Source organism: Oncorhynchus nerka, linkage group LG2 (assembly GCF_034236695.1).
Source record: "Oncorhynchus nerka isolate Pitt River linkage group LG2, Oner_Uvic_2.0, whole genome shotgun sequence".
In the NCBI taxonomy this organism is placed as follows: domain Eukaryota; kingdom Metazoa; phylum Chordata; class Actinopteri; order Salmoniformes; family Salmonidae; genus Oncorhynchus; species Oncorhynchus nerka.
This window is the reverse complement of record NC_088397.1, coordinates 70,900,893-70,922,632: the sequence shown is the minus strand read 5'-3', so window position 1 is coordinate 70,922,632 and position 21,740 is coordinate 70,900,893. Positions and strand designations below refer to the sequence as shown.

Genomic DNA, 21,740 nt, shown 5'->3' with positions numbered 1-21,740 from the left:
TTCATGTCTTAATACAAACCCACTTGTGTGTAATGAAACACTAAAACACACTGAAAACAACTCCAGATTGATGGAAATATATTTCTACAACAAAGTATGAAAAACAGATGACCATGACAAAAGATGAATACACAAAATAGAAGAGGAATGGGAGTTGCTGGAGAAAGTATAAATCAAACCTTTCCATCATTCACAGGATACAATTAATCAAAGCAACAAGCACAGCAACCATGTTGAACAATTTTACTATCTAACTATTGTTACAGAATTTGATTCACCATCTGCTTCAAGAGTAAGCTTGAACATTTAAACTCCTGAAATCATCCAGAGTGATACCACCCCCCCATTGCTACAACCGTCTGTTAGAAATACTATAAATAGCACCCGCAATTACATCTTCTAAATATGTGTATGCAACCAATACACTTGATTTGAATTCATTGCAGTAATATACACATTACAATAGTGTTCTACCCACATCATACACACACACCTGCATAAGGACAATATAGGTTGAGGCACAATAGCACAAATGTGAGAATATAGTTGATGTCATGAGTTTTCTTAACAGTAGTTGCCCAATAAGTTATACCTTGCACCTTGTGATTGATAGAGCAGAACGAGCTAGTGTCGAGTTCTACAATCTTCAACTCCCCCCATTCCTGTATTACAGACAGTAAGCACCTGGTGCTGGAGCTGCTCTGAATAGTCTGCAGCCCCACTAATGCAGTGGAAGGTAGTTGTGTATAAAGCTGAGCTGTGTGAACTGTAGGATGGAATCATAGTTCATCATGAGGGATTTGCAGAGCATGGTCGCAAAGGTCTGCAGAAAAAAAAACATCAACGAGTTACATTTTGGTATAGATTTTTCACTTCTCACATTGTATTAAAAGTCATTCCAAACACGATTTTGTAAAAAGGTGTATCCCCCCCAAAAGCAATACATGTAGTCTCTGGTGGTCAATATAATGTATTGGATCAAGTAAGATGGTGGTATACCTGTTCTCTTGCTGCAGAGTTTGTCTTTCACGTTGTCTGTTTCATGGGCAAAGAATTCGATGATCTCGTCTTCATATTGTTCAACGATGGTCTCACACTACGGGTAAGACAGAGAAGATAATGGTTAAATAAGATGTAGTGGGGGACACATTTCAGTGAGATGCAGAAGCTTGGAGCCACTGGCTTCAACCTACAGCACAAACATATGGATGTGGAAAGTTTCCACTGCATTGGTCTGCTTGTGTGAAAGTTGCAACAAAGATGCAATCAACTGTAGTCATTATCATTCACTACATTAGAGGTTCTAGAATGTCACACTGATGAGCTATAGCGTGTCATCATCCCTAGTCCCAACCATGTGAAAATGAAAACAAAATGGCTACCCACAGCAAATTTCAGGCTGGATGTGACTCTGGAATCCAGTTTAGCCTCTGAGAGGTCCATGGGTTTGCCGTTCCGAGACGTGACCCTCTCATAGGTCTCCCTGCTGGTGGCGGGTTCCAAGCGTTCCCCGTAATCCTTCATCCTCTCACATACCTCCTCCATTAGCTCCAGGAGGTTACCCTCAGAGCGGGCGAGAGGAACCTGGGGGGGAACACAATTTGTGAGCTCAACCAGAGAGAAAGATGATACCCCTTGATGCGGTAGCACAAAAAGGGGCTCTGAGGAAGGACCTCCTTTGCTGGATCAGCACACACCGCCACCATCAGCTCCACCTCTTGAGTGGGGGCCGGATAGCTGGCCCGAGGAGTTGCCTTGCATTCGGGCACCGCCCCCAGAAGGGGGAGAGAGCGGGCCATCGACGGAACGAGGAAGAGCTAGACTAGCAGTAGAATTTGAATGGGTTAAACTGATGCAAGAGTTGGGGATAGAGGATGCATCTGTCATTAGTAACGTTTCACAGTAACATGTCAAACTGACCCTTTACAGAAATAGCTTGCCACAAGGTTAGAATATGACTCAGCGATAAAGCCGGCCTGGTCCCGAAAAGAGTATATAAGGAGTGCCTTCCTTAAGAGGGCATGATAGTGCTACTTGACTTATCACCGATGGACAGCTCGTGATACTTCAACTATCATCAACCTAAAAGGTCATATCTGACTTTCTTACTCTAGAACAATTGTATCTCTTGACTTCTGATTTCTGAACGAGACAACTACCCTCCACACTCCTCGTGCTGAATAAATCCACCTCCTAACTGAGGTGGGTGAATAGCAACAGTGGCGTTATAAGGGGGTTTTGTCTCGAACCATTCTCTTCACTAATCAGTAAATCATAGTACAAACTTCTAGTAGGAGAAACAGATACTGAGTGATTGGATAAGCCTCTAGAGCCATTGTAAGTGGAAGAACATACTCTTTGGGGACCAACCAGGTAATTCTACGCTAAGGTAATTAATTGCTTGTTGTAGTACACATATATAAGGCATTAATAGTAGTAAGTGTTTTGATGATTGTTGATGTTATATATTAAGGACAAAAAGGAAACTGTAATAACGTGTACAACTGTGTGACTTGCAAACATTGAATAAAAAGTAGAAACTAGACCCAAAACCCTAGGGAGAGAACGCCTCTGACACTCCCGTTCTAGGGGAACAAGTCTAGTTTCTACACAAAAGACAATTTAAAGGATTGGACAGCCAACTCATTTATATTGTAAAAAGCAAAGTTACTCTGTATTAATATTCAAACAGTATTAACCAACGGGTGTAGGCATTAAATCGTAAATCGTTTGTCTAGATACTAAAAGTGATTGGGAACCCTATAAGAGCAATGGCGAGTTGAAGAATCTACTCTTTGGGAACCCTATAAGAGCAATGGCGAGGTGAAGAGTCTACTCTTTGGGAACCCTATAAGAGCAATGGCGAGGTGAAGAGTCTACTCTTTGGGAACCCTATAGAGCAATGGCGAGGTGAAGAGTCTACTCTTTGGGAACCCTATAGAGCAATGGTGAGGTGAAGAGTCTACTCTTTGGGAACCCTATAGAGCAATGGCGAGGTGAAGAGTCTACTCTTTGGGAACCCTATAGAGCAATGGCGAGGTGAAGAGTCTACTCTTTGGGAACCCTATAGAGCAATGGCGAGGTGAAGAGTCTACTCTTTGGGAACCCTATAGAGCAATGGTGAGGTGAAGAGTCTACTCTTTGGGAACCCTATAGAGCAATGGCGAGGTAAAGAGTCTACTCTTTGGGAACCCTAGAGAGCAATGGCGAGGTAAAGAGTCTACTCTTTGGGAACCCTATAGAGCAATGGCGAGGTGAAGAGTCTACTCTTTGGGAACCCTAGAGAGCAATGGCGAGGTAAAGAGTCTACTCTTTGGGAACCCTATAGAGCAATGGCGAGGTGAAGAGTCTACTCTTTGGGAACCCTATAGAGCAATGGTGAGGTGAAGAGTCTACTCTTTGGGAACCCTATAGAGCAACGGCGAGTTGAAGAGTCTACTCTTTGGGAACCCTATAGAGCAATGGTGAGGTGAAGAGTCTACTCTATAAAAGGTAAATAGGCATTAAATCGTAAATCGGCTGGCCACTGATTTTATGGTTTATGTCTAGATACAAGAGCCTTTGGGAATCCTATAGAGCAATGGAGAGTTGAGTTAAAGAGTCTACTCTTTGGGAACTAAAGATGCCTGGTAAAGGTACCACAAGGGAGAGGTACTCTAAGTCTGATTGATATTATCTAAGATCCCGAAACATGCCTAACGGCACCACAAAGGCTAATCTCCGAATAAAAGGGCAGGATACATAACCAGGCCAGTCCGGCGGGCCTGTGAGTCACCTGTTAGCCGGGTGACATAAGAACTTGAGTGAGACGACTTGTATCACTCTCAACGGGGGGTACCTTAACGGGGGTACCTTATAGCAAAATCCCCTACCGTGACACCCTATAATAGGAAACACTGTGAAAACACAATATGTTTTAAAAACAACGCTGTAGAATCCCAGCCTACAAATAAATAACATTGAATGTGTAAAATAAGGCCAATGAAGGAGCCAGTAGCCCTCAGGTACACCTACCTCTCTAATAGACTGGCTACCATCTGGGTTGATTCTAAAGGACCCGGTCTGGATCATTTTGTTAGGATCCACCTGAGATATTGCCCACTCCATCTCATCCACCATGGCCCTACACGCTGATGGACAATAGTGAAATGTTAGGTAGTTTAACAAAGGTATGCGGACCAAAAGTGGACGCACAATGTAGAAAATAAGGGGTTTGGGATGAAATGATGAGATTAAACAGGATCTAGTGTAGTAAAATGGTAGAAATCCAAAGACTTACCTCCACATTTGAGATCCTGGCCCTGCCTGACTCCTTGGCAGTGGTTTATAAAGAGAGCAAGTAGCACACACAGAGCAAGTGATTGCAAGGGATGCCACATCTTCATCTAAGCAAAATTAGAGAGTTGGTGGGGGGACAGCAAATATACAGAAACAGACAATTTTATCAATATTATGGAGACATGCAAGTCATTTCTCAATTAGTTGTTATTACATTCAGGGGAATTGTTCGGGAACATTTTTTTTTTTCAAGTTCAGGGACTATAGCTAGCTAATGTAAATCAAAATAAATTAATGGTAAATCACACTCACTGACCATTCGTGCATGCTACTGTGCTGAACCGTCTCTGACGTGTAGTAAAGACAAAATTTTACATTTAATGATCAGTAATTACCTGTTGTTTGTTAATTTCAGCCACCGCTACAACGATTTGGAAATGTTAATTCCACGCTGTTCCATCGCATTCGGTAAAAACTGGTGACGTAGGCAACGGCAGGGACGCTACTAAGAGGTGTCCAAGTTTATGCCAGAGACACTTAGGACCCAAACCAAATTTAATCAGAAACCCGAAAACATCATTCGATTTCATGGCAAATATCCACCGGTCTTTAATGTAAAAAGTCATACGCATCACAGTCAGGGAAATGTACTTTTTATTTAGAATATTAAGTGTATTGCATTCTAATCGCTAATGTGCAATGGTCCACGGCTGTCTTTCGTTTCGCCAGTTTGCGTTTAGAACGCCAAACTGGTCATGTCTTGACGGGATACAGATTTTGTGAAATTGTCAAAAGTATATATATTTTTTTGCTTAACCTAACCCTTCTCCTAACCAGTTACGTTAATTAGCTTAACCTGCTGAGCAAGGAATTAATCTGCATTTACATAATGGGTCCCTGGAAGAAAATGGGAGCGGTTAATTATTTTCCATTTCAGTCAAGGGGAATGTTTAGTATTTTTTAAATCAAGTCCAGAGGAGATTTCATGTCATTTGTAATTGATGAAATGTCTATACTTATCAGTATTTTAGAATAAGTTGCTTATTATGCTATATATTGATGTGTGCCTGATGCCGGCCCTATCTGATTCTTCTTTGGGGGTGCAATATCAAGTGCGCCTATAGGCTATTTGAGTGTGGTCTCAATCAAAAGAACCATAGCCTAGCCTATAGGCTGTGAAGTGCATGATAGGAGAATCACAGAGCAAAGTTATATTTCTAAGTTAGTTGCTGGAATGGTGTAAATAAAACAAGACTGCATTACACACTGCAATGGATATTCCGAGCCCGACCTGCACTGCTCCTGCTGATCAAAAACAATTTCGTGTGTTGCATAACCAATCGCTGTGCTGTGTAAGTAAACAGGTGGCAGTTCGGGAGGAGAGACAAAAAAAACGCGCGCAGACTAGCCTATAGCTTATGTTCTGTTCAGTTTGATGAGGAGGGCCTGAGGTCAAATTTGACTTTACTACTATAATTGATTTTTATTAAAAACAATATGTTTCTTGGCCATTATGTATTTATCAGAGTTATTGACCTCACAATAAACCAGATTCCAGTCATTTACATTGTGGTGCTGTAACTTGAAACAGCAGTCGTGGCACAAGCAATCAGAAATGGAAAGCAAATGGTGCTGAAATTAGGCAAATTCGAGTAGGCATAATTCATTTTAATTAGACTTTACTAACAAGGAGGGCTTTGTTTGGGGGCCTATTTCTTCCTATTTCTATAGCCATAGATCAATTCCTCCACCGTGCACTCTTTAAATAGCCTACCTCTGTGTTAAGTTAAAACCAAGACTACAATTGATGGGTTATGAGAGGGTATGCCATAGGCCTACGTTTTTATTCAAGAAAATGGCAAAAGCACAGGCCTACTCCTTGTTATTTTAAAATCTGATTATATAAAGTTATCTATAACGCTTTGGTCCGTGATCCTTTATGCTGGAAACAAGCTGTAAAATACCCAGAAATGGGGATATCATTGTTTCGTTTCTTTGACATTCAGAGGCTGAGCTTCTATAGCCGAGGAGACAAAAAATAGACTTTTCTTGGGAAGTAATCTAATTCTGTCACTAGAAATTGATTAAGCTATTCACTTTCTGTACAATAGATTTTAGGGAAACACTTATGACTTTCTCTTGTTGGGTTAAGCCACAGAAGAAGAGTAGCCAGCAGTTAATGCTTACATTTGTCTGCTTTGGTAGGCCTACTCTGTCTGGGGTGGAAAGGTAGACCTAACTTTTGAAGATACTATGCTCAGATTCCTAGGAACAGTTTCGTTGCAAAGACACTGATTTGGCATTGGAGAAATATAAGATGAACACAGACATATCTATCTGTCCATTCTTAACCTGTCATTTCAGTAATTTGTGTGGTCTAAAAAAAATCTGCTCATTTGTAAAATAACATGGAATGAATGGCTTTACTATACAGGAGCTCTTTCCACCCTTATGGTGGTCTGCGAACCCACAACCACAACCTTCTGGCCCGCAGCCCTGTGCACTATAAACATTTCTACTTTGGCATTATATGCTTGCAAAATGAAGAACATTTACTAAAACTGCATATCTAAGGCTCTGGTCTGTCCTAAGAGTGAGGGTAGACGTTCTCTGCTATCCACTTTCTTTATTTTGAATATAGGGGAGGGTCACTTGCTGTTTTTCAAGCATTCAGGGAGGGTTTAGGTAAAATATATTTTGCTGCAGGGAGAGCCATCCATTTTAATTTCAGATGTCCGATTTTCTCCACGTAACCCTTATTATAAATAACGTTCACTACCTAAGTTCTCCTAACCTGCTATGAAAAGTTCATTTTGAAAACAGCTGTATCCCATCTAGACAAAACCCTCCAAACTGAACCGAGTATACATTGGCCACCGAGGTAAAACCAGATTCATGTTGGATATTCTCCTGTAGTTTTTCTTACGTCCACCAACAGCAGTTAAGGACTGTCAACATAGTGACAAATCAAAAATCAATAGCTCTTTAACCATTACCTAACTTTCAAAACGGTTCTAGCTAACATACACACATTGCACACACTTTTTTTTGCCGATTTACATCTCGCAATATTTTAAATAATTTATTTACTTTTTAAAAATGTAATAGCTCCTTGGTCATGTGACCTACTGACCTCAAACAAGGTTCAGAATGTCCACTGAATACACTTCTATATTGCACAACCTTTAGTTTGTCAATTTTCATCTCACACGATTTTACATTAATTTGGTAAACATTCTAATTTCAATAGCTCTTTGGTCATGTGAGCTGCTGACTTCAAACAAGGTTCAGAATGTCCACTGACAACCCTTCTATACTGCATACTCCCTAGTTTGTCCATTTTCATTTCACATGTTTTTACATTCATTTTGTAAACTTTAGAATTTCAACAGCTCCTTGGTCTGACTTCAAACAGGGTTCAGAATGTCCACTGTACCTTTGTGTATTGTGTAACGGTTTAACTTTCGTCAGTTCCCTCGCCCGACTCGTTACCCATCGTGCCACAATAACCACGGCTCTTGCAAGGGGAACAACAACTTCAGGTCTCAGAGCGAGTGACGTCACCCGATTGAAACGCTATTAGCCCGCACCACTGCTAACTAGCTAGCCATTTCACATCGGTTACACTCACCCCCCTTTTGACCTCCTCCTTTTCCGCAGCAACCAGTGATTCGGGTCAACAGCATCAATGTATAGCTTTCGTCTGTCCCCTCGCCCCAACCCGGGCTCGAACCAGGGACCCTCTGCAAACACAGACAACTGACACCCATTAAGCATCGTTACCCATCGCGCCACAAAAGCCGCGGCCCATGCAGAGCAAGGGGAACTACTTCAAGGCCTCAGAGCGAGTGACGTCACCGATTTAAATGTTATTATCACGCACCACCGCAAACTAGCTAGCCATTTCACATCGGTTACAATTGCACACCCTTTAGTTTGTCCATTTTCATCTCACGCAATTTTACATACATTTTTCAAACTTTCACATTTCAATAGCTTCTTGTTAATGTGACCTACTGACCTCAAACTACTTTCAGAATATCCACGGGCTGGCAGAGACGGGCGCCGCGAGGCATCCATTGCAGTAACGTGCCGATCCCGGAGAAGCTGGCGGGAGCCCCGGGGAAAGTTCTCTTTTCTTTGTGAAGGGCAGGGTGCCCTGGAATGGGTTCACCCGAGAGAGGGGCCCATGTCATGGAAAGAGTTGCGGTTTTTGCGGCATCCGGTGAGCTCTCCCTGGCACTTGAAAATGACCTGTATTTTTGGGATAAGGATTGGCTCTAAGGTCTGGGTCGGTAAGGCTGGGGTGCGAAGCAGGGCTGGGCTCGAGCCGCGGCTGTGGGAACAGTCGCTCCATCGCCCTCCTCTCACCACCACTGGAAGTTTGTTGTGCGGCCCATCTCGCAGTCTCTCATACCTGGTTTCACAAGGGGTTGCGTGCGGTGGTTTGTCAGGGTGGTGTCCGTCGGTGGGCCGAAGGCGGACCGGTGGGGGGTTGGGTCCGGCGGTTCGCGGCGGAAACTCTGTACGCGCGCCGGGCTCTTTTCGCAGATCTCCCCAGTTACGGCATTCGCCGGCCCCACACATTGTAGGTGGGGAGGTATCGTCTACGCTCACTAGACTTGAGGCGGAGAATAAACCCATTGGCCCCGCAGTGACAGGGCATTACATGGACCGTACGGCACCATGCCCTACGAAGTGGGGAGAGGTATCTCCAGCTCCTCTGGGGAGGGAGGCCTACATCTGATGTGGGTAGTACCATCCACGCCCAATGATTAGCTGCGGAACCATAAAATGGACGGAAGAATCCTAGGTTCCCACTGGGCATGGATCACTGAATGTCAACTTGATGAAATTCAAACGAGTGTACCCACCTGTCATGATCACACTCAAATTACCCTTGGGGTGACTGTGACCCCCTCATGTCAAAGTGAGGAATATCGATGAAGCGCTGGTAAAGGTGGTTCCCACGGTTCTGTCTGTTCTCAAGCCTATAAGTATTGCGCTGGCACTTGAGGTTGATTGGATGTAAAAACCCAGTTAAAGTACGCTGAAGGTTAGTAGTGGCAACTGATGTCCAGCTTGTAAGACAGAAAAGCCTCTGATGGTATCTGACCTTAGCATGCTACCCAGGCCCCCAGGTCAATGGGGGTCTGCCTGGAAGCCAGGTGTGTGAGTGACACGGTCCTTCAGGGGGGCAGAGCAGGCAAATTAATATAAAGTAATGTGACATGAAAATGGACAAACTAAAGGGTGTGGAATATAGAAGGGTAATCAGTGTACATTCTGAACCTTGTTTGAAGTCAGTAGGTCACATGACCAAGGAGCTAATGAAATTCAAATGTAAAAAAAGTTTGTACTTTGTTTACGCTCCCTAACTAATTCAACAAGGAATACAAAATGCTGCTCACATTTCCACGTTTATTAGCTTTGCAAAGCGAATTAATGTCCATATCGTGAAAATATTTGGAGTCTGTAGCTCAAGTGGTTTGAAAGCTATTGAGGTTTGTAAGCACAAATATCCGTCAAATATCCAACCTGAAACTGTCTTTAACTCGGTACATTGGCCGTGTTTGAGAGCACCAAAACGACTGCAGGCGACAGTCTACTGACTGATTTACAAATCACCTTGCATCATAAATAACGACTCATTATTATTTGTAGATCAGTCAGTCAGTCACAATTTAACCGTGATACATTACGGTTTTGATCCTCTCGGACAGGGTCACTGCTGAAGGAGCTCCTTGGTGAGTGCTCTGTAATCAACAGTATACAAACAAATAAATATGTAATTCAATATCAAATTCACTTCAGAAACAAGAAAACATTCTTAAGGATATTTGAAATGATCAGGTTCTGCAATATCCATCATTTAAATATAAGTATGCAACCTACTCAAAAAGAGACATTTCAGAGCATACTTTCCCTTCCCACTACATGCCTTTTCAAATTTTCCTCATGCAAAATTCTCACACCTGCAAAGAGTAGTTTGCCTTGGCTGCCACCAGACAATCTATTAGCTCGGCAGTGTGCTGGATGTGGACATGTGCTGAAAGAGAAAATAAATTAAAACAGAGTATTGCAAGATGGAAGTGTTACTTTACAAATACGTGCAAATAGATCAATCCAATATCTCATATGGGGTATACCTTTATTTTTGTAGCACTTCTGAAAGAATTCCCCTAAATCTCGCAATAGTTGAATAGATCATAATGGTTCTCACCATCTGCAGTTCCATGTAAAAATAGGAAGTTCTTGTCCCTCAGATTGACCACATCTTGCAACAAAGATGCAGCCTGAAAATACATGTTTAATTAAGACTCAAAGGAAGACTAAAGGGACAATTTTAGTACATTTGAGAGAGGCTGCTGCCAACATCTTCAGTGTCAGAAGTCCACCAAATGTCTGGGGTACTCACATGCAGTAGTGACTCTAGACAGAATACTGTTTTATCTAACATGGATGATCAACTTTTTTACTAGAATCAATGCAGCAATATAGCAGGAAATACGACTCTATACCTTTCCATACAAAGCAATCCTTCTGTTGTCAATGTGGGGTAACTCTAACAACTACTTGTAACAAAGAAGAGTCAGGGGCTCCATCCCTAAGATACACAGACAGAGAAGGGAAGAAAGGAAGTGGAATCAGGTTAGGTGGAGGAGAAGTCAGTACACTGAGGAAGACATTTAGGGAGTTATGGAGCTTTTGTGTTAATGATTATTATGATTTGTACGACACCTGTGATATCGATCTCATTGTTGTGAAATATTAGCTTGTCAACTTAGGTCTATGGTACCATGCCAATTTCTTATCTCAGTGCAGAACCCTTAAAGGAATATTTCACCCATATTTCAAAATGACCAATTAGTTTCCTTACCCTGTAAGCAGTCCATGGACAAGGTCTGAAAGCAATCCATTTTTATTTTATATTCACCTTTATTTAACCAGGTAGGCCTGTTGAGAACAAGTTCTCATTTACAACAGCGACCTGGCCAAGATAAAGCAAAGCAGTGCGACAAAAACAACACAGAGTTACACATGGGATAAACAAACGTACAGTCAATAACACAATACAAAAATCTATATACAGTCTGTCCAAATGTATTCACATTATGGAGGTAAGGCAATAAATAGGCCATAGTGGCGAAATAATTGCAATTTAGCCTTAACACTGGAGTGATAGATGTGCAAGTAGAGATGCTGGGGTGAAAAAGAGCAAAAATAAATAACAATATGGGGATGAGGTAATTGGGTGGGATATTTACAGATGGGCTGTGTACAGGTGCATTGATCAGTAAGCTGCTCTGACAGCTGATGCTTAAAGTTAGTGAGGGAGATATGTCTCCAGCTTCAGTGATTTTTGCAATTCGGTCCAGTCATTGGCAGCAGAGAACAGAAAGGAAAAGCGGCCAAAGGAGGAGTTGGCTGTGGGGATGAGCAGTGTGCTACGGGTGGGTGTTGCTATGGTGACCAGTGAGCTGAGATAAAGCTGGGCTTTACCTAGCAAAGACTAATAGATGACCTGAAACCAATGGGTTTGGTGACGAAAATGAAGCAAGGGCCAGCCAACGAGAGCATACAGGTTGCAGTGGTGGGTAGAATATGGGGCTTTGGTGACAAAACGGATGGCACTGTCATAGACTACATCCAATTTTCTGAGTAGAGTGTTGGAGGCTATTTTGTAAATGACATAGCAGAAGTCAAGGATCGGTAGGATAGTCAGTTTTACGAGGGTATGTTTAGCAGCATGAGTGAAGGAGGCTTTGTTGTGAAATAGGACACCGATTCTAGATTTAATTTTAGATTGGAGATAGATTGGAAGTATTTGTAGTTGTCCACATATTCTAAGTCAGAACCGTCCAGAGTAGTGATGCTAGTCCGGCGGGCAGGTGCGATCGGTTTAAGAGCATGCATTTAGTTTTACTAGCATTTAAGAGCAGTTGGAGGCCATGGAAGGAGTGTTGTATGGCATTGAAGCTCATCTGGAGGTTAGTTAACACAGTGTCCAAAGAAGGGCTAGAAGTATACAGAATGGTGTTGTCTGCGTAGAGGTGGATCAGAGAATCACCAGCAGCAAGAGCGACATCATTGATATATACAGAGAAAAGAGTCGACACGAGAATTGAACCCTGTGGCACCCCCATAGAGACTGCCAGAGGTCCGGACAACAGGCCCTCCGATTTGACACACTGAACTCTGTCTGAGAAGTAGTTGGTGAACCAGGTGAGGCAGTCATTTGGGAAACCAAGGCTGTTGAGCCTGCCGATAAGAATGCAGTGATTGACAGAGTCAAAAGCCATGGCCAGGTCGATGAAGACGGCTGCACAGTACTGTCTTTTATCTATGGCGGTTATGATATTGTTTAGGACCTGAAGTGCACCCATGACCAGCTCGGAAACCAGATTGCATAGCGGAGAAGGTACGGTGGGATTCGAAATGGTCAGTGATCTGTTTGTTAACTTGGTTTTTGAAGTCTCCCATTTGAAGAGGGGGATGACCACGGCATCTTTCCAATCTTTAGGGATCTCAGACGATACGAAAGAGAGGTTGAATAGGCTAGTGATAGGGATTGCAACGATTGCGGGAGATAATTTTAGAAAGTGCTGGTCAAGGGCAGTCAAGTCTGGAGTTCTACATTTTTTGAATGGGTTATGCTTATTTAAGATGGTGAGGAAAGCACTTTTAAAGAATAACCAGGCATCCTCTACTGACGGGATGAGGTCAATATCCTTCCAGGATACCCGATCCAGGTTGATTTGAAAGGCCTGCTCGCTGAAGTGTTTTAGGGAGCGTTTGACAGTGATGAGGGCTGGTCGTTTGACCGCGGACACATTACGGACGCAGGCAATGAGGCAGTGATTGCTGAGATCCTTTTTGAAGACAGCAGAGGTGTATTTAGAGGGCAGGTTGGTCAGGATGATATCTATGAGGGTGCCCGTGTTTACGGATTTGGTGTTGTACCTGGTAGGTTCCTTGATAATTTGTGTGAGATTGAGGGCATCCAGCTTAGATTGTAGGACGGCCGGGGTGTTAAGTATATCCCAGTTTAGGTCACCTAACAGTACGAACTCTGAAGATAAATGGGGGGCAATCAATTCGCATATGGAGTCCATGGTACAACTGGGGGCTGAGGGGGGTGGAAAGGTGGAGTTTTAGAAGTAGAAGCTCGAACTGTTTGGGTACAGAATCAAATCAAATCAAATTTATTTATATAGCCCTTCGTACATCAGCTGATATCTCAAAGTGCTGTACAGAAACCCAGCCTAAAACCCCAAACAGCAAGCAATGCAGGTGTAGAAGCACGGTGGCTAGGAAAAACTCCCTGGAAAGGCCAAAACCTAGGAAGAAACCTAGAGAGGAACCAGGCTATGTGGGGTGGCCAGTCCTCTTCTGGCTGTGCCGGGTGGAGATTATAACAGAACATGGCCAAGATGTTCAAATGTTCATAAATGACCAGCATGGTCGTATAATAATAAGGCAGAACAGTTGAAACTGGAGTAGCAGCACGGTCAGGTGGACTGGGGACAGCAAGGAGTCATCATGTCAGGTAGTCCTGGGGCATGGTCCTAGGGCTCAGGTCCTCCGAGAGAGAGAAAGAAAGAGAGAATTAGAGAGAGCATATGTGGGGTGGTCAGTCCTCTTCTGGCTGTGCTGGGTGGAGATTATAACAGAACATGGCCAAGATTTTAAAATGTTCATAAATGACCAGCATGGTCGAATAATAATAAGGCAGAACAGTTGAAACTGGAGCAGCAGCACGGCCAGGTGGACTGGGGACAGCAAGGAGTCATCATGTCAGGTAGTCCTGGGGCATGGTCCTAGGGCTCAGGTCAGTTGAAACTGGAGCAGCAGCACGGCCAGGTGGACTGGGGACAGCAAGGAGTCATCATGTCAGGTAGTCCTGGGGCATGGTCCTAGGGCTCAGGTCCTCCGAGAGAGAGAAAGAAAGAGAGAAGGAGAGAATTAGAGAACGCACACTTAGATTCACACAGGACACCGAATAGGACAGGAGAAGTACTCCAGATATAACAAACTGACCCTAGCCCCTGACACATAAACTACTGCAGCATAAATACTGGAGGCTGAGACAGGAGGGGTCAGGAGACACTGTGGCCCCATCCGAGGACACCCCCGGACAGGGCCAAACAGGAAGGATATAACCCCACCCACTTTGCCAAAGCACAGCCCCCACACCACTAGAGGGACATCTTCAACCACCAACTTACCATCCTGAGACAAGGCTGAGTATAGCCCACAAAGATCTCCGCCATGGCACAACCCAAGGGGGCGCCAACCCAGACAGGATGACCACATCAGTGAATCAACCCACTCAGGTGACGCACCCCTTCCAGGGACGGCATGAGAGAGCCCCAGTAAGCCAGTGACTCAGCCCCTGTAATAGGGTTAGAGGCAGAGAGAATCCCAGTGGAAAGAGGGGAACCGGCCAGGCAGAGACAGCAAGGGCGGTTCGTTGCTCCAGAGCCTTTCCGTTCACCTTCCCACTCCTGGGCCAGACTACACTCAATCATATTACCCACTGAAGAGATGAGTCTTCAGTAAAGACTTAAAGGTTGAGACCGAGTTTGCGTCTCTGACATGGGTAGGCAGACCGTTCCATAAAAATGGAGCTCTATAGGAGAAAGCCCTGCCTCCAGCTGTTTGCTTAGAAATTCTAGGGACAATTAGGAGGCCTGCGTCTTGTGACCGTAGCGTACGTGTAGGTATGTACGGCAGGACCAAATCAGAGAGATAGGTAGGAGCAAGCCCATGTAATGCTTTGTAGGTTAGCAGTAAAACCTTGAAATCAGCCCTCTGCAGACTATCTCTGCAGTAGATTGCGACCATGCCCCCTTTGGTAGTTCTATCTGTGCGGAAAATGTTGTAGTTGGTGATGTACATTTCAGAATTTTTGGTGGGCTTCCTAAGCCAGGATTCAGACACGGCTAGGACATCAGGATTGGCGGAGTGTGCTAAAGCAGTGAATAAAATAAGCTTAGGGAGGAGAATTCTGATGTTAACATGCATTTACGGTTACAGAAGTCAACAAATGATAGCGCCTGGGGAATAGGTGTGGTACTGGGGTCTACAGGGCCTGGGTTAACCTTTACATCACCAGAGGAACAGAGGAGGAGTAGGATAAAGGTATGGCTAAAGACTATAAGAACTTGTCATCTAGTTGGTTTGGAACAGAGAATTAAAGGAGCAGATTTCTGGTCATGGTAGAATAGATTCAGGGCATAATGTACAGACAAGGGTATGGTAGGATGTGAGTGCAGTGGAGGTAAACCTTGGCGTTGGGTGACGATGAGATAGGTTTCGTCTCTGGTGGGACCAGTTAAGCCAGGTGAGGTCTCCGCATGTGTGGGGGAATGGGCAGAGCAGGTCAGTTAGGTACATACAGGACCAGAGTTCGAGGCTGGGGCCGAAAGATAAACAAAATGAGGTACCGTGTTATTTAAACAGTCCAGGGGACATCAGCTGTGTAGCCGAGTGATCTCAGGGTCCAAAGAACAGCAATAGGTGAGTCAGAGAGCCGTTCAGTAGTCAGTACTACGCTAGGTGAGTGGGAGACACGGCGCTTAAAAAGCTAGCGGGCCGGGGCAAGTAGATGGGTCTTCGGCGACATCGCAATGGAAAAGCCCGTTGAGACCACATCGGGCGACCACCAGTTGTGATGGATCGGCAGGGCTCCGCGTCGACAACAAAGGTTCCAGGCCAATTGACAAAAGAGGTATTGTAGCCCTAGAATTAGCTGGTATATGGGGCTAGCTTGTGGCTAGCTCAAGGTTAGCTAGCTGTGATGATCCGGTGTAATGATCCAGAGCGGCAGGAATCCGGTGATAGGAAGAAGCAGTCTGATATGCTCTGGGTTGATATCACGCTGTGCAGACTGGCATGCATTGTCTGAGCTAAAAGGTGAAGACCGCTAGCCATGGCTAACAAAGACTAGTAGCTAGTTAGCTGGCTAGCTCCTGATGGAGGTTCCAGTTATAAGGAATAAAAATAGCAGATCCGTACCACATTTGGGTGAGGCGGGTTGCAGGAATGTATATTTAGTTCGTAGATAGAAAGTGAGATTAAAATGTATACGAGAAGAAAAAAAAACCTGTCTATTTACACGGAATAAGACACGGATAAGACAAAGACAAACACAACACATGACTGACTGCTACGTCATCTTGGAAAGTCATCTTGGACAGCAATCCATGCTTTGGTTTAGTATCTCTGGCACAGTTTTAAAATGTATTTGTGGCACAAATCCCATTTAGCATTTAGCGTTTGTGGGAGAAATCCCATTCAAGTCATGCGACCGATATTAGCATTTTTCACTCATCATGTTCAAATCATAAAACGTTAGCATTTGGAAACAGTGGTGAGGAAACAAAACCAAAGCATCGACTGCTGTCATACCTTGTCCACACAGTGCATAAAGGGTAAGGAAACCAATGTGGCATAATTTGAACTATCCCTTTAAAGTTTGCATTAGTGCTTAATATTTTTACATGATGATGAGGAGAGGATGTAGGCTTTCTTCATACCCCTGTGGTAGACCCAGCTTTAGATGCACATCTGCAACATGGATCCCACAGCTGCTCTCATATTATGGTATATCAACCCTTTTTCTAAGAAAAAGGGTGTTTTCCTCAGTGTTTACAGAACCATAGTGGTCAGATGTGAGGGTTGATATATGATGGGGAGCTGTTTGCCCACCAGGGACAGAGACAGAGGCCTGTTGTCTTCCAGAGCTGTGTACCCTGAGAGAACAACACTTAGTTTGCATCCCACATGGCACCTTATTCCCTTTACGGTGCACTATATAGGGAAAAGTGTACCGTTTGGGACGCATCTTCACAATGACTGAATACTGAACATGAAACATCTGGCTGAACTAACAACCATTCAAGTGTTCAAGGGCTACAGCTGCCGACAATGTAAGACATCTACACATACTCGATTGTGCTCAATCTCAACCTCTTTGCTCAGACAATATATTCAAGTAGCTAATTCCCTTTGTACATGGAGTAAAGGACAGTAGGAAGACTATAGTCAAACAGTGTTCAATGTTATCTGCCACAAACACATATACTCCTTCCTAGCTAGACCTGCCCATCCCATTTGTTCAGATGAATTGAGTAAAAATGGAATGTGGGGCCGGACATCTTGGAAGCATGTATATATAGCTCAATGATGACATCTAGTGGAAATATTGAGACATAAAAAAACAACCTGAGCAGTGCTCACTGAAACGTTCTATGGTGCTGTGGACAGTCACTCTGGATATGCCAGGGCCAACAACAAAGAGACATCAAGAGTGACAGAAAAATTTAAGAAAGAGAAAAAGAGACAGATGGAGAGAAAGAGATTCACCCAAGCAGTGGAGAATAAAGTGCATGTGGCTGGGGTTGAACTGTGGCCTGTAGAAGCGGTAGGTCTCTGAGAGAGTGCAGATAAGACAGTGTCTTTGGGGAATCCCCAGTCGTTCACACAGAGGGAAAGGAACAGTGAATAGAAAGCATTTAGACTGAACTATGTAAACATTTCTTATGGACCCGAGTTACTCACCACCAGTGGCAATTTTAGCATGTAAATCTTGGTGGTGCAAAATAAAAAATGTGGGATGCATGCCAGCAAAGCCACAACACAACACTAAACAATAAAATAATTGCACTATAATGGTGACAAACGGTGCCAACAAACTGTTAGGGCCTACATAAAGCTGTCCCAACAGCAGAATCCCAACAGCACTCCCAAAACCTTGCCAATGCTACAGCTGGCTTCTTTTTTTTTGACGCGTTAATTAAGATTTTAATTTGACACGTCAAATAACACAATTCAATTCTAGAATGTGTGTGCTGAATGTTCACGTGCAAGCCAGGCGCCACCACTACTATCAGTAGCACTGTTAAAGATGTACAAATAAAGTTAGTAAACAAGCACACACCTGCCAGGAACGATGTGTTTACAATACCGCGTTGGTGAAAATAGACCAAGTTATTAGGGTGAGGCACATGGGCTACTAACAGCTTACTACACAACATACACTTAGTATTACTTTTTAGCTACAGGATACATATCTCTCTGGCATCCTACATAATTGATGAAGCAGCATAAGACATTTTTGGACTGTGATGTGCTTTAACAGGAAAGTGACGCGGCGGTCCTTCGTGGGCAAAATTTGTAATCAAAGAGAAAGATGCCGGATTTACAATTCCGAGTTAAATAACTGTTCAAAACATATTTTCCCAGTTTGAGCTGTTTATTCCCGAATTCCCTGGTGCAATGCTTGCAGTTAACCACTGTCACCGATTCCTTACAAACCACTCATTGTTGAATTTGCGATCTCCAAATTGTTGTGTAATGTTTATGGCCGATGAGCACCGATACGTTTTATCTATATTTTCTCTTCATTATTTATCTTCATATGACAAGGATTAAAAAGGATTTGCCAGTAGACTTGTTTCATGATGACTGCTAGCTAAGATTGTGAAAGTAAGATGTTGACATGATCAGTCCAATCAAAGCTACTGTACATAGTATAACGTGATTTGACGTAATTTCTGTGGCCAATGACCTTGAGCTTTATTGGAAGGGCACTTGTAATATAACTCTATGGCAGGATCCAAAGTGCTGAAATGTTGAATATCTACCCTTTCTAAGGATTTAAGCTTGGCGATTGCGCAATGTCCCCATGAGTGACAGAATACTGAGCCAATCCCAGCGCAATGCTCTTATTTTCTGCTGGCCTGCCCCACCACCATAGAAAGCACTGAACTAGGCTGAAAACACCTGCATTTTGAAGCTGCCTTACTCAAAAAAACAAAAAAGAGACCATGTTTGTATGCGGCTTTATGAACTAAATTATCTATATATATTTTTTTACATTGTTTGCAAACTGATATGTGACAAGAATTAATGCCAAAATAGCACGCAAAAACAGGCAAGCCCCCCCAACAAAAATACACCAGCCCTGAATGACGGGTTGCCACAGCTCCCGACCAAGAGACTTTACCAGGATACATTCTGGACTTGTGCCTAGAGTTTTCCCTGGTCAGGTCTCATGTTCAGGAAAAAACATATGGATATATTTATGGATTGTGGTATAATTAATTAATTAATGTGCTGTGGATACATAAATGCCAGCTGCAGTCTCACCAGCAGATGTTAGTGATTTGCAAAACCCTTTACTCCTCCTACATTTTCTCTGCATCTTTATCCAGTCCACAAAGTGACATCAATCCCAGTGCCCTGATGTCAGGAACCGTGGAGATATGGGATAAGTCAAAGGCTTCAGGAAGAGGGAAATTGAGTTAGAGAGAGAGAAGGGGGGACAAGCCAAGGACACAGAGACCATGGGAGATAAAGCAGGGTAGATAAGGTTGAAACACAACTCTGACCTGAGCAAGGAGGACAGCTATGTGTTGATACTCTCTGCACCCCCCTTGTACTGCGGCAGAGTGACATAGAACACAGAACCAGCTCTAGAGAAGAGAGGCAGCTCCTGTTGGCCAGAAAGAGTAACTTTCACAGTTATTGGTTGTCATACACTATCTAGGGCCTAGCGGCTTTCTTGTCAACGTGACCTGACCACACCCAAAGAGGCCCAGAGTTTTTCCTGGTCAAGCCACGTGGTCAGGAGAGAAACTGTGGACCCTAATCATCTCGACTCATTCCCATTACTTAACACTACCTATTTTACAAATATATAAACGCAACATACAACAATTTAAACAGTTTTACTGAGTTACAGTTCATATAAGGAAATCAGTCAATTGAAATACATTCATTAGGCGTAATCTATGGATTTCACATGACTGGGCAGGGGTGCAGCCTTGGGTGGGAGGGCATAGGACCACCCACTTGGGAGCCAGGCCCACTCACCCACCCACCACTCACAGGCCAATCATAATTGGTTTTTCCCCACAAAAGGGCTTTATTACAGACATAAATACTCCTCAGTTTCATCAACTGTCTGGGTGGCTGGTCTCAGATGTTCCCACAGGTGAAGAAGCCGGATGTGGAGGTCCTGGGCTGGGGTGGTTACACGTGGTCTGCGGTTGTCAGGCCGGTTGAACATAATGCCAAATTCTTGAAAACGAAGTTGGAGGCGGCTCGTGGTGGAGAAATTAACATACAATTCTCTGGCAACAGCTCTGGTGGACATTTCTGCAGTCAGCATTCCAATTGCAAGCTCCCTCAAAATTGAGACATCTGTGGCATTGTGTTGTGTGACAAAACTGCACATTTAAGAGTGGCCTTTTATTGTCCCCAGCACCTGTGTAATCATGATGCTGTTTAATCAGATTCTTGATATGCCACACCTGTCAGGTGGATGGATTCTCTTGGCAAAGGATAAATGCTCACGAACAGCAATGTAAACAGATTTGTGCACAACATTTGAGAGAAATAATATTTTTGTGCATATGGACATTTCTTTTATTTCAGCTCATAAAACATGGGACCAACACTTTTAATGTTGTGTTTATATTTTTGTTCAGTATAGTATTCCTCTGTCTCCCTCCAAGTCCCATTGGAATAAATGTATTGGGTTTTTATTCAGCCACATTCATTTAATTGAATATAATCACTTAATGATTAGAATAGGCCATTTCTCCCCCTCCGGGTTCTTACTTGTCCAGTGAAACTAAAACCAGGAGATGAGAATTGAGAAGTGTTCTCAATGCTTTTATACAGACTAAAGTCTCTACATATAATGAAGGTTGCATACTGTGCTGAAACACAGGAAGTTTTCCCATTTCTTATAAAATGTCTGTCAATAAATTCAGCCTTTTGGTTGATCTTGGTTAAAGTAATCAGTAGACTGACTTTACTTGTGGCTGTGTTTACCAGACCTCCATGGTCATTTTGCACTTCTGTGGGGGTTGCAACAGAAAAAAGGAATTACATTGCATCTTACAGTCCTCCATGAATAAAACTTAATTCAACATTTTGAGGGAATCGCTGATTTATTCACTCATACACTTTATATCAGTGACAACCAATACAGTTTTTCTCAGTCGCTTTGGTGCATTTTTCACATCATCCCTAACATGTGCAAAATAATAAGTGCATTTCTCAGAACAATTTGTACAAACTGCAATATACAATAGATATGTTTCTAAAGCTAGTCAGTCACTAAAAATCCTTAGTACATCTCTCAAAAGTAAATATTCATGCCAATGATCATGTCAGTGTCATCAGAATGTCATTGAGTCATTGTTCACGAACAAGGTCGTCAAAATGTTTAGGCATGTTGTCAATGTAACTGTGTACTTTGACAGTATTACCTGATGTAAACTTAGGCTACACTTCTATGGCATATATCAATTTCAACAGTACTATTTACATATTACTGTATGTGGGTTATTGATTGAAAGAGACTGGACAACCCAAGGGGCACAAAGGAAAAAAAACTAAATGACAAAGAAACACAGGAAACCACCCCTAAGGCACAACTTTGC

The 21,740-nt window shown here is 43.2% G+C and overlaps 1 protein-coding gene across 2 annotated transcripts; it reads right to left on the bottom strand.

Annotated features, from left to right (window-relative positions):
- Window positions 1-61: 61 nt before the first annotated feature.
- On the bottom strand, window positions 62-4,782 carry LOC115141363 (protein canopy homolog 2-like). Of its 2 annotated transcripts, none has more exons than XM_029680157.2 (6): window positions 4,674-4,782; window positions 4,280-4,385; window positions 4,015-4,130; window positions 1,387-1,584; window positions 1,000-1,096; window positions 62-823 (listed from the first exon to the last, which is right to left on the bottom strand). In XM_029680157.2, exons 2-6 carry the CDS (start codon window positions 4,383-4,385, stop codon window positions 780-782), a joined length of 561 nt encoding a protein of 186 aa, XP_029536017.1. In that variant the 5' UTR covers window positions 4,674-4,782; the 3' UTR covers window positions 62-779. The 2 variants fall into 2 exon arrangements, with proteins under 2 accessions (XP_029536017.1, XP_029536007.1); XM_029680147.2 differs by lacking the exon at window positions 4,674-4,782 and adding an exon at window positions 4,595-4,616.
- Window positions 4,783-21,740: the final 16,958 nt, after the last annotated feature.

What these genes read in the sequence shown, in the direction of transcription:
- LOC115141363 (XM_029680147.2), bottom strand. An exon ending in GTAGCCAGTCTATTAGAGAG is followed by an intron (nt 1,585 to 4,014) that starts GTAGGTGTACCT and finishes GTTCCCCCCCAG; the next exon opens with GTTCCTCTCGCCCGCTCTGA. An exon ending in ACTCTGCAGCAAGAGAACAG is followed by an intron (nt 824 to 999) that starts GTATACCACCAT and finishes TTTTTTCTGCAG; the next exon opens with ACCTTTGCGACCATGCTCTG.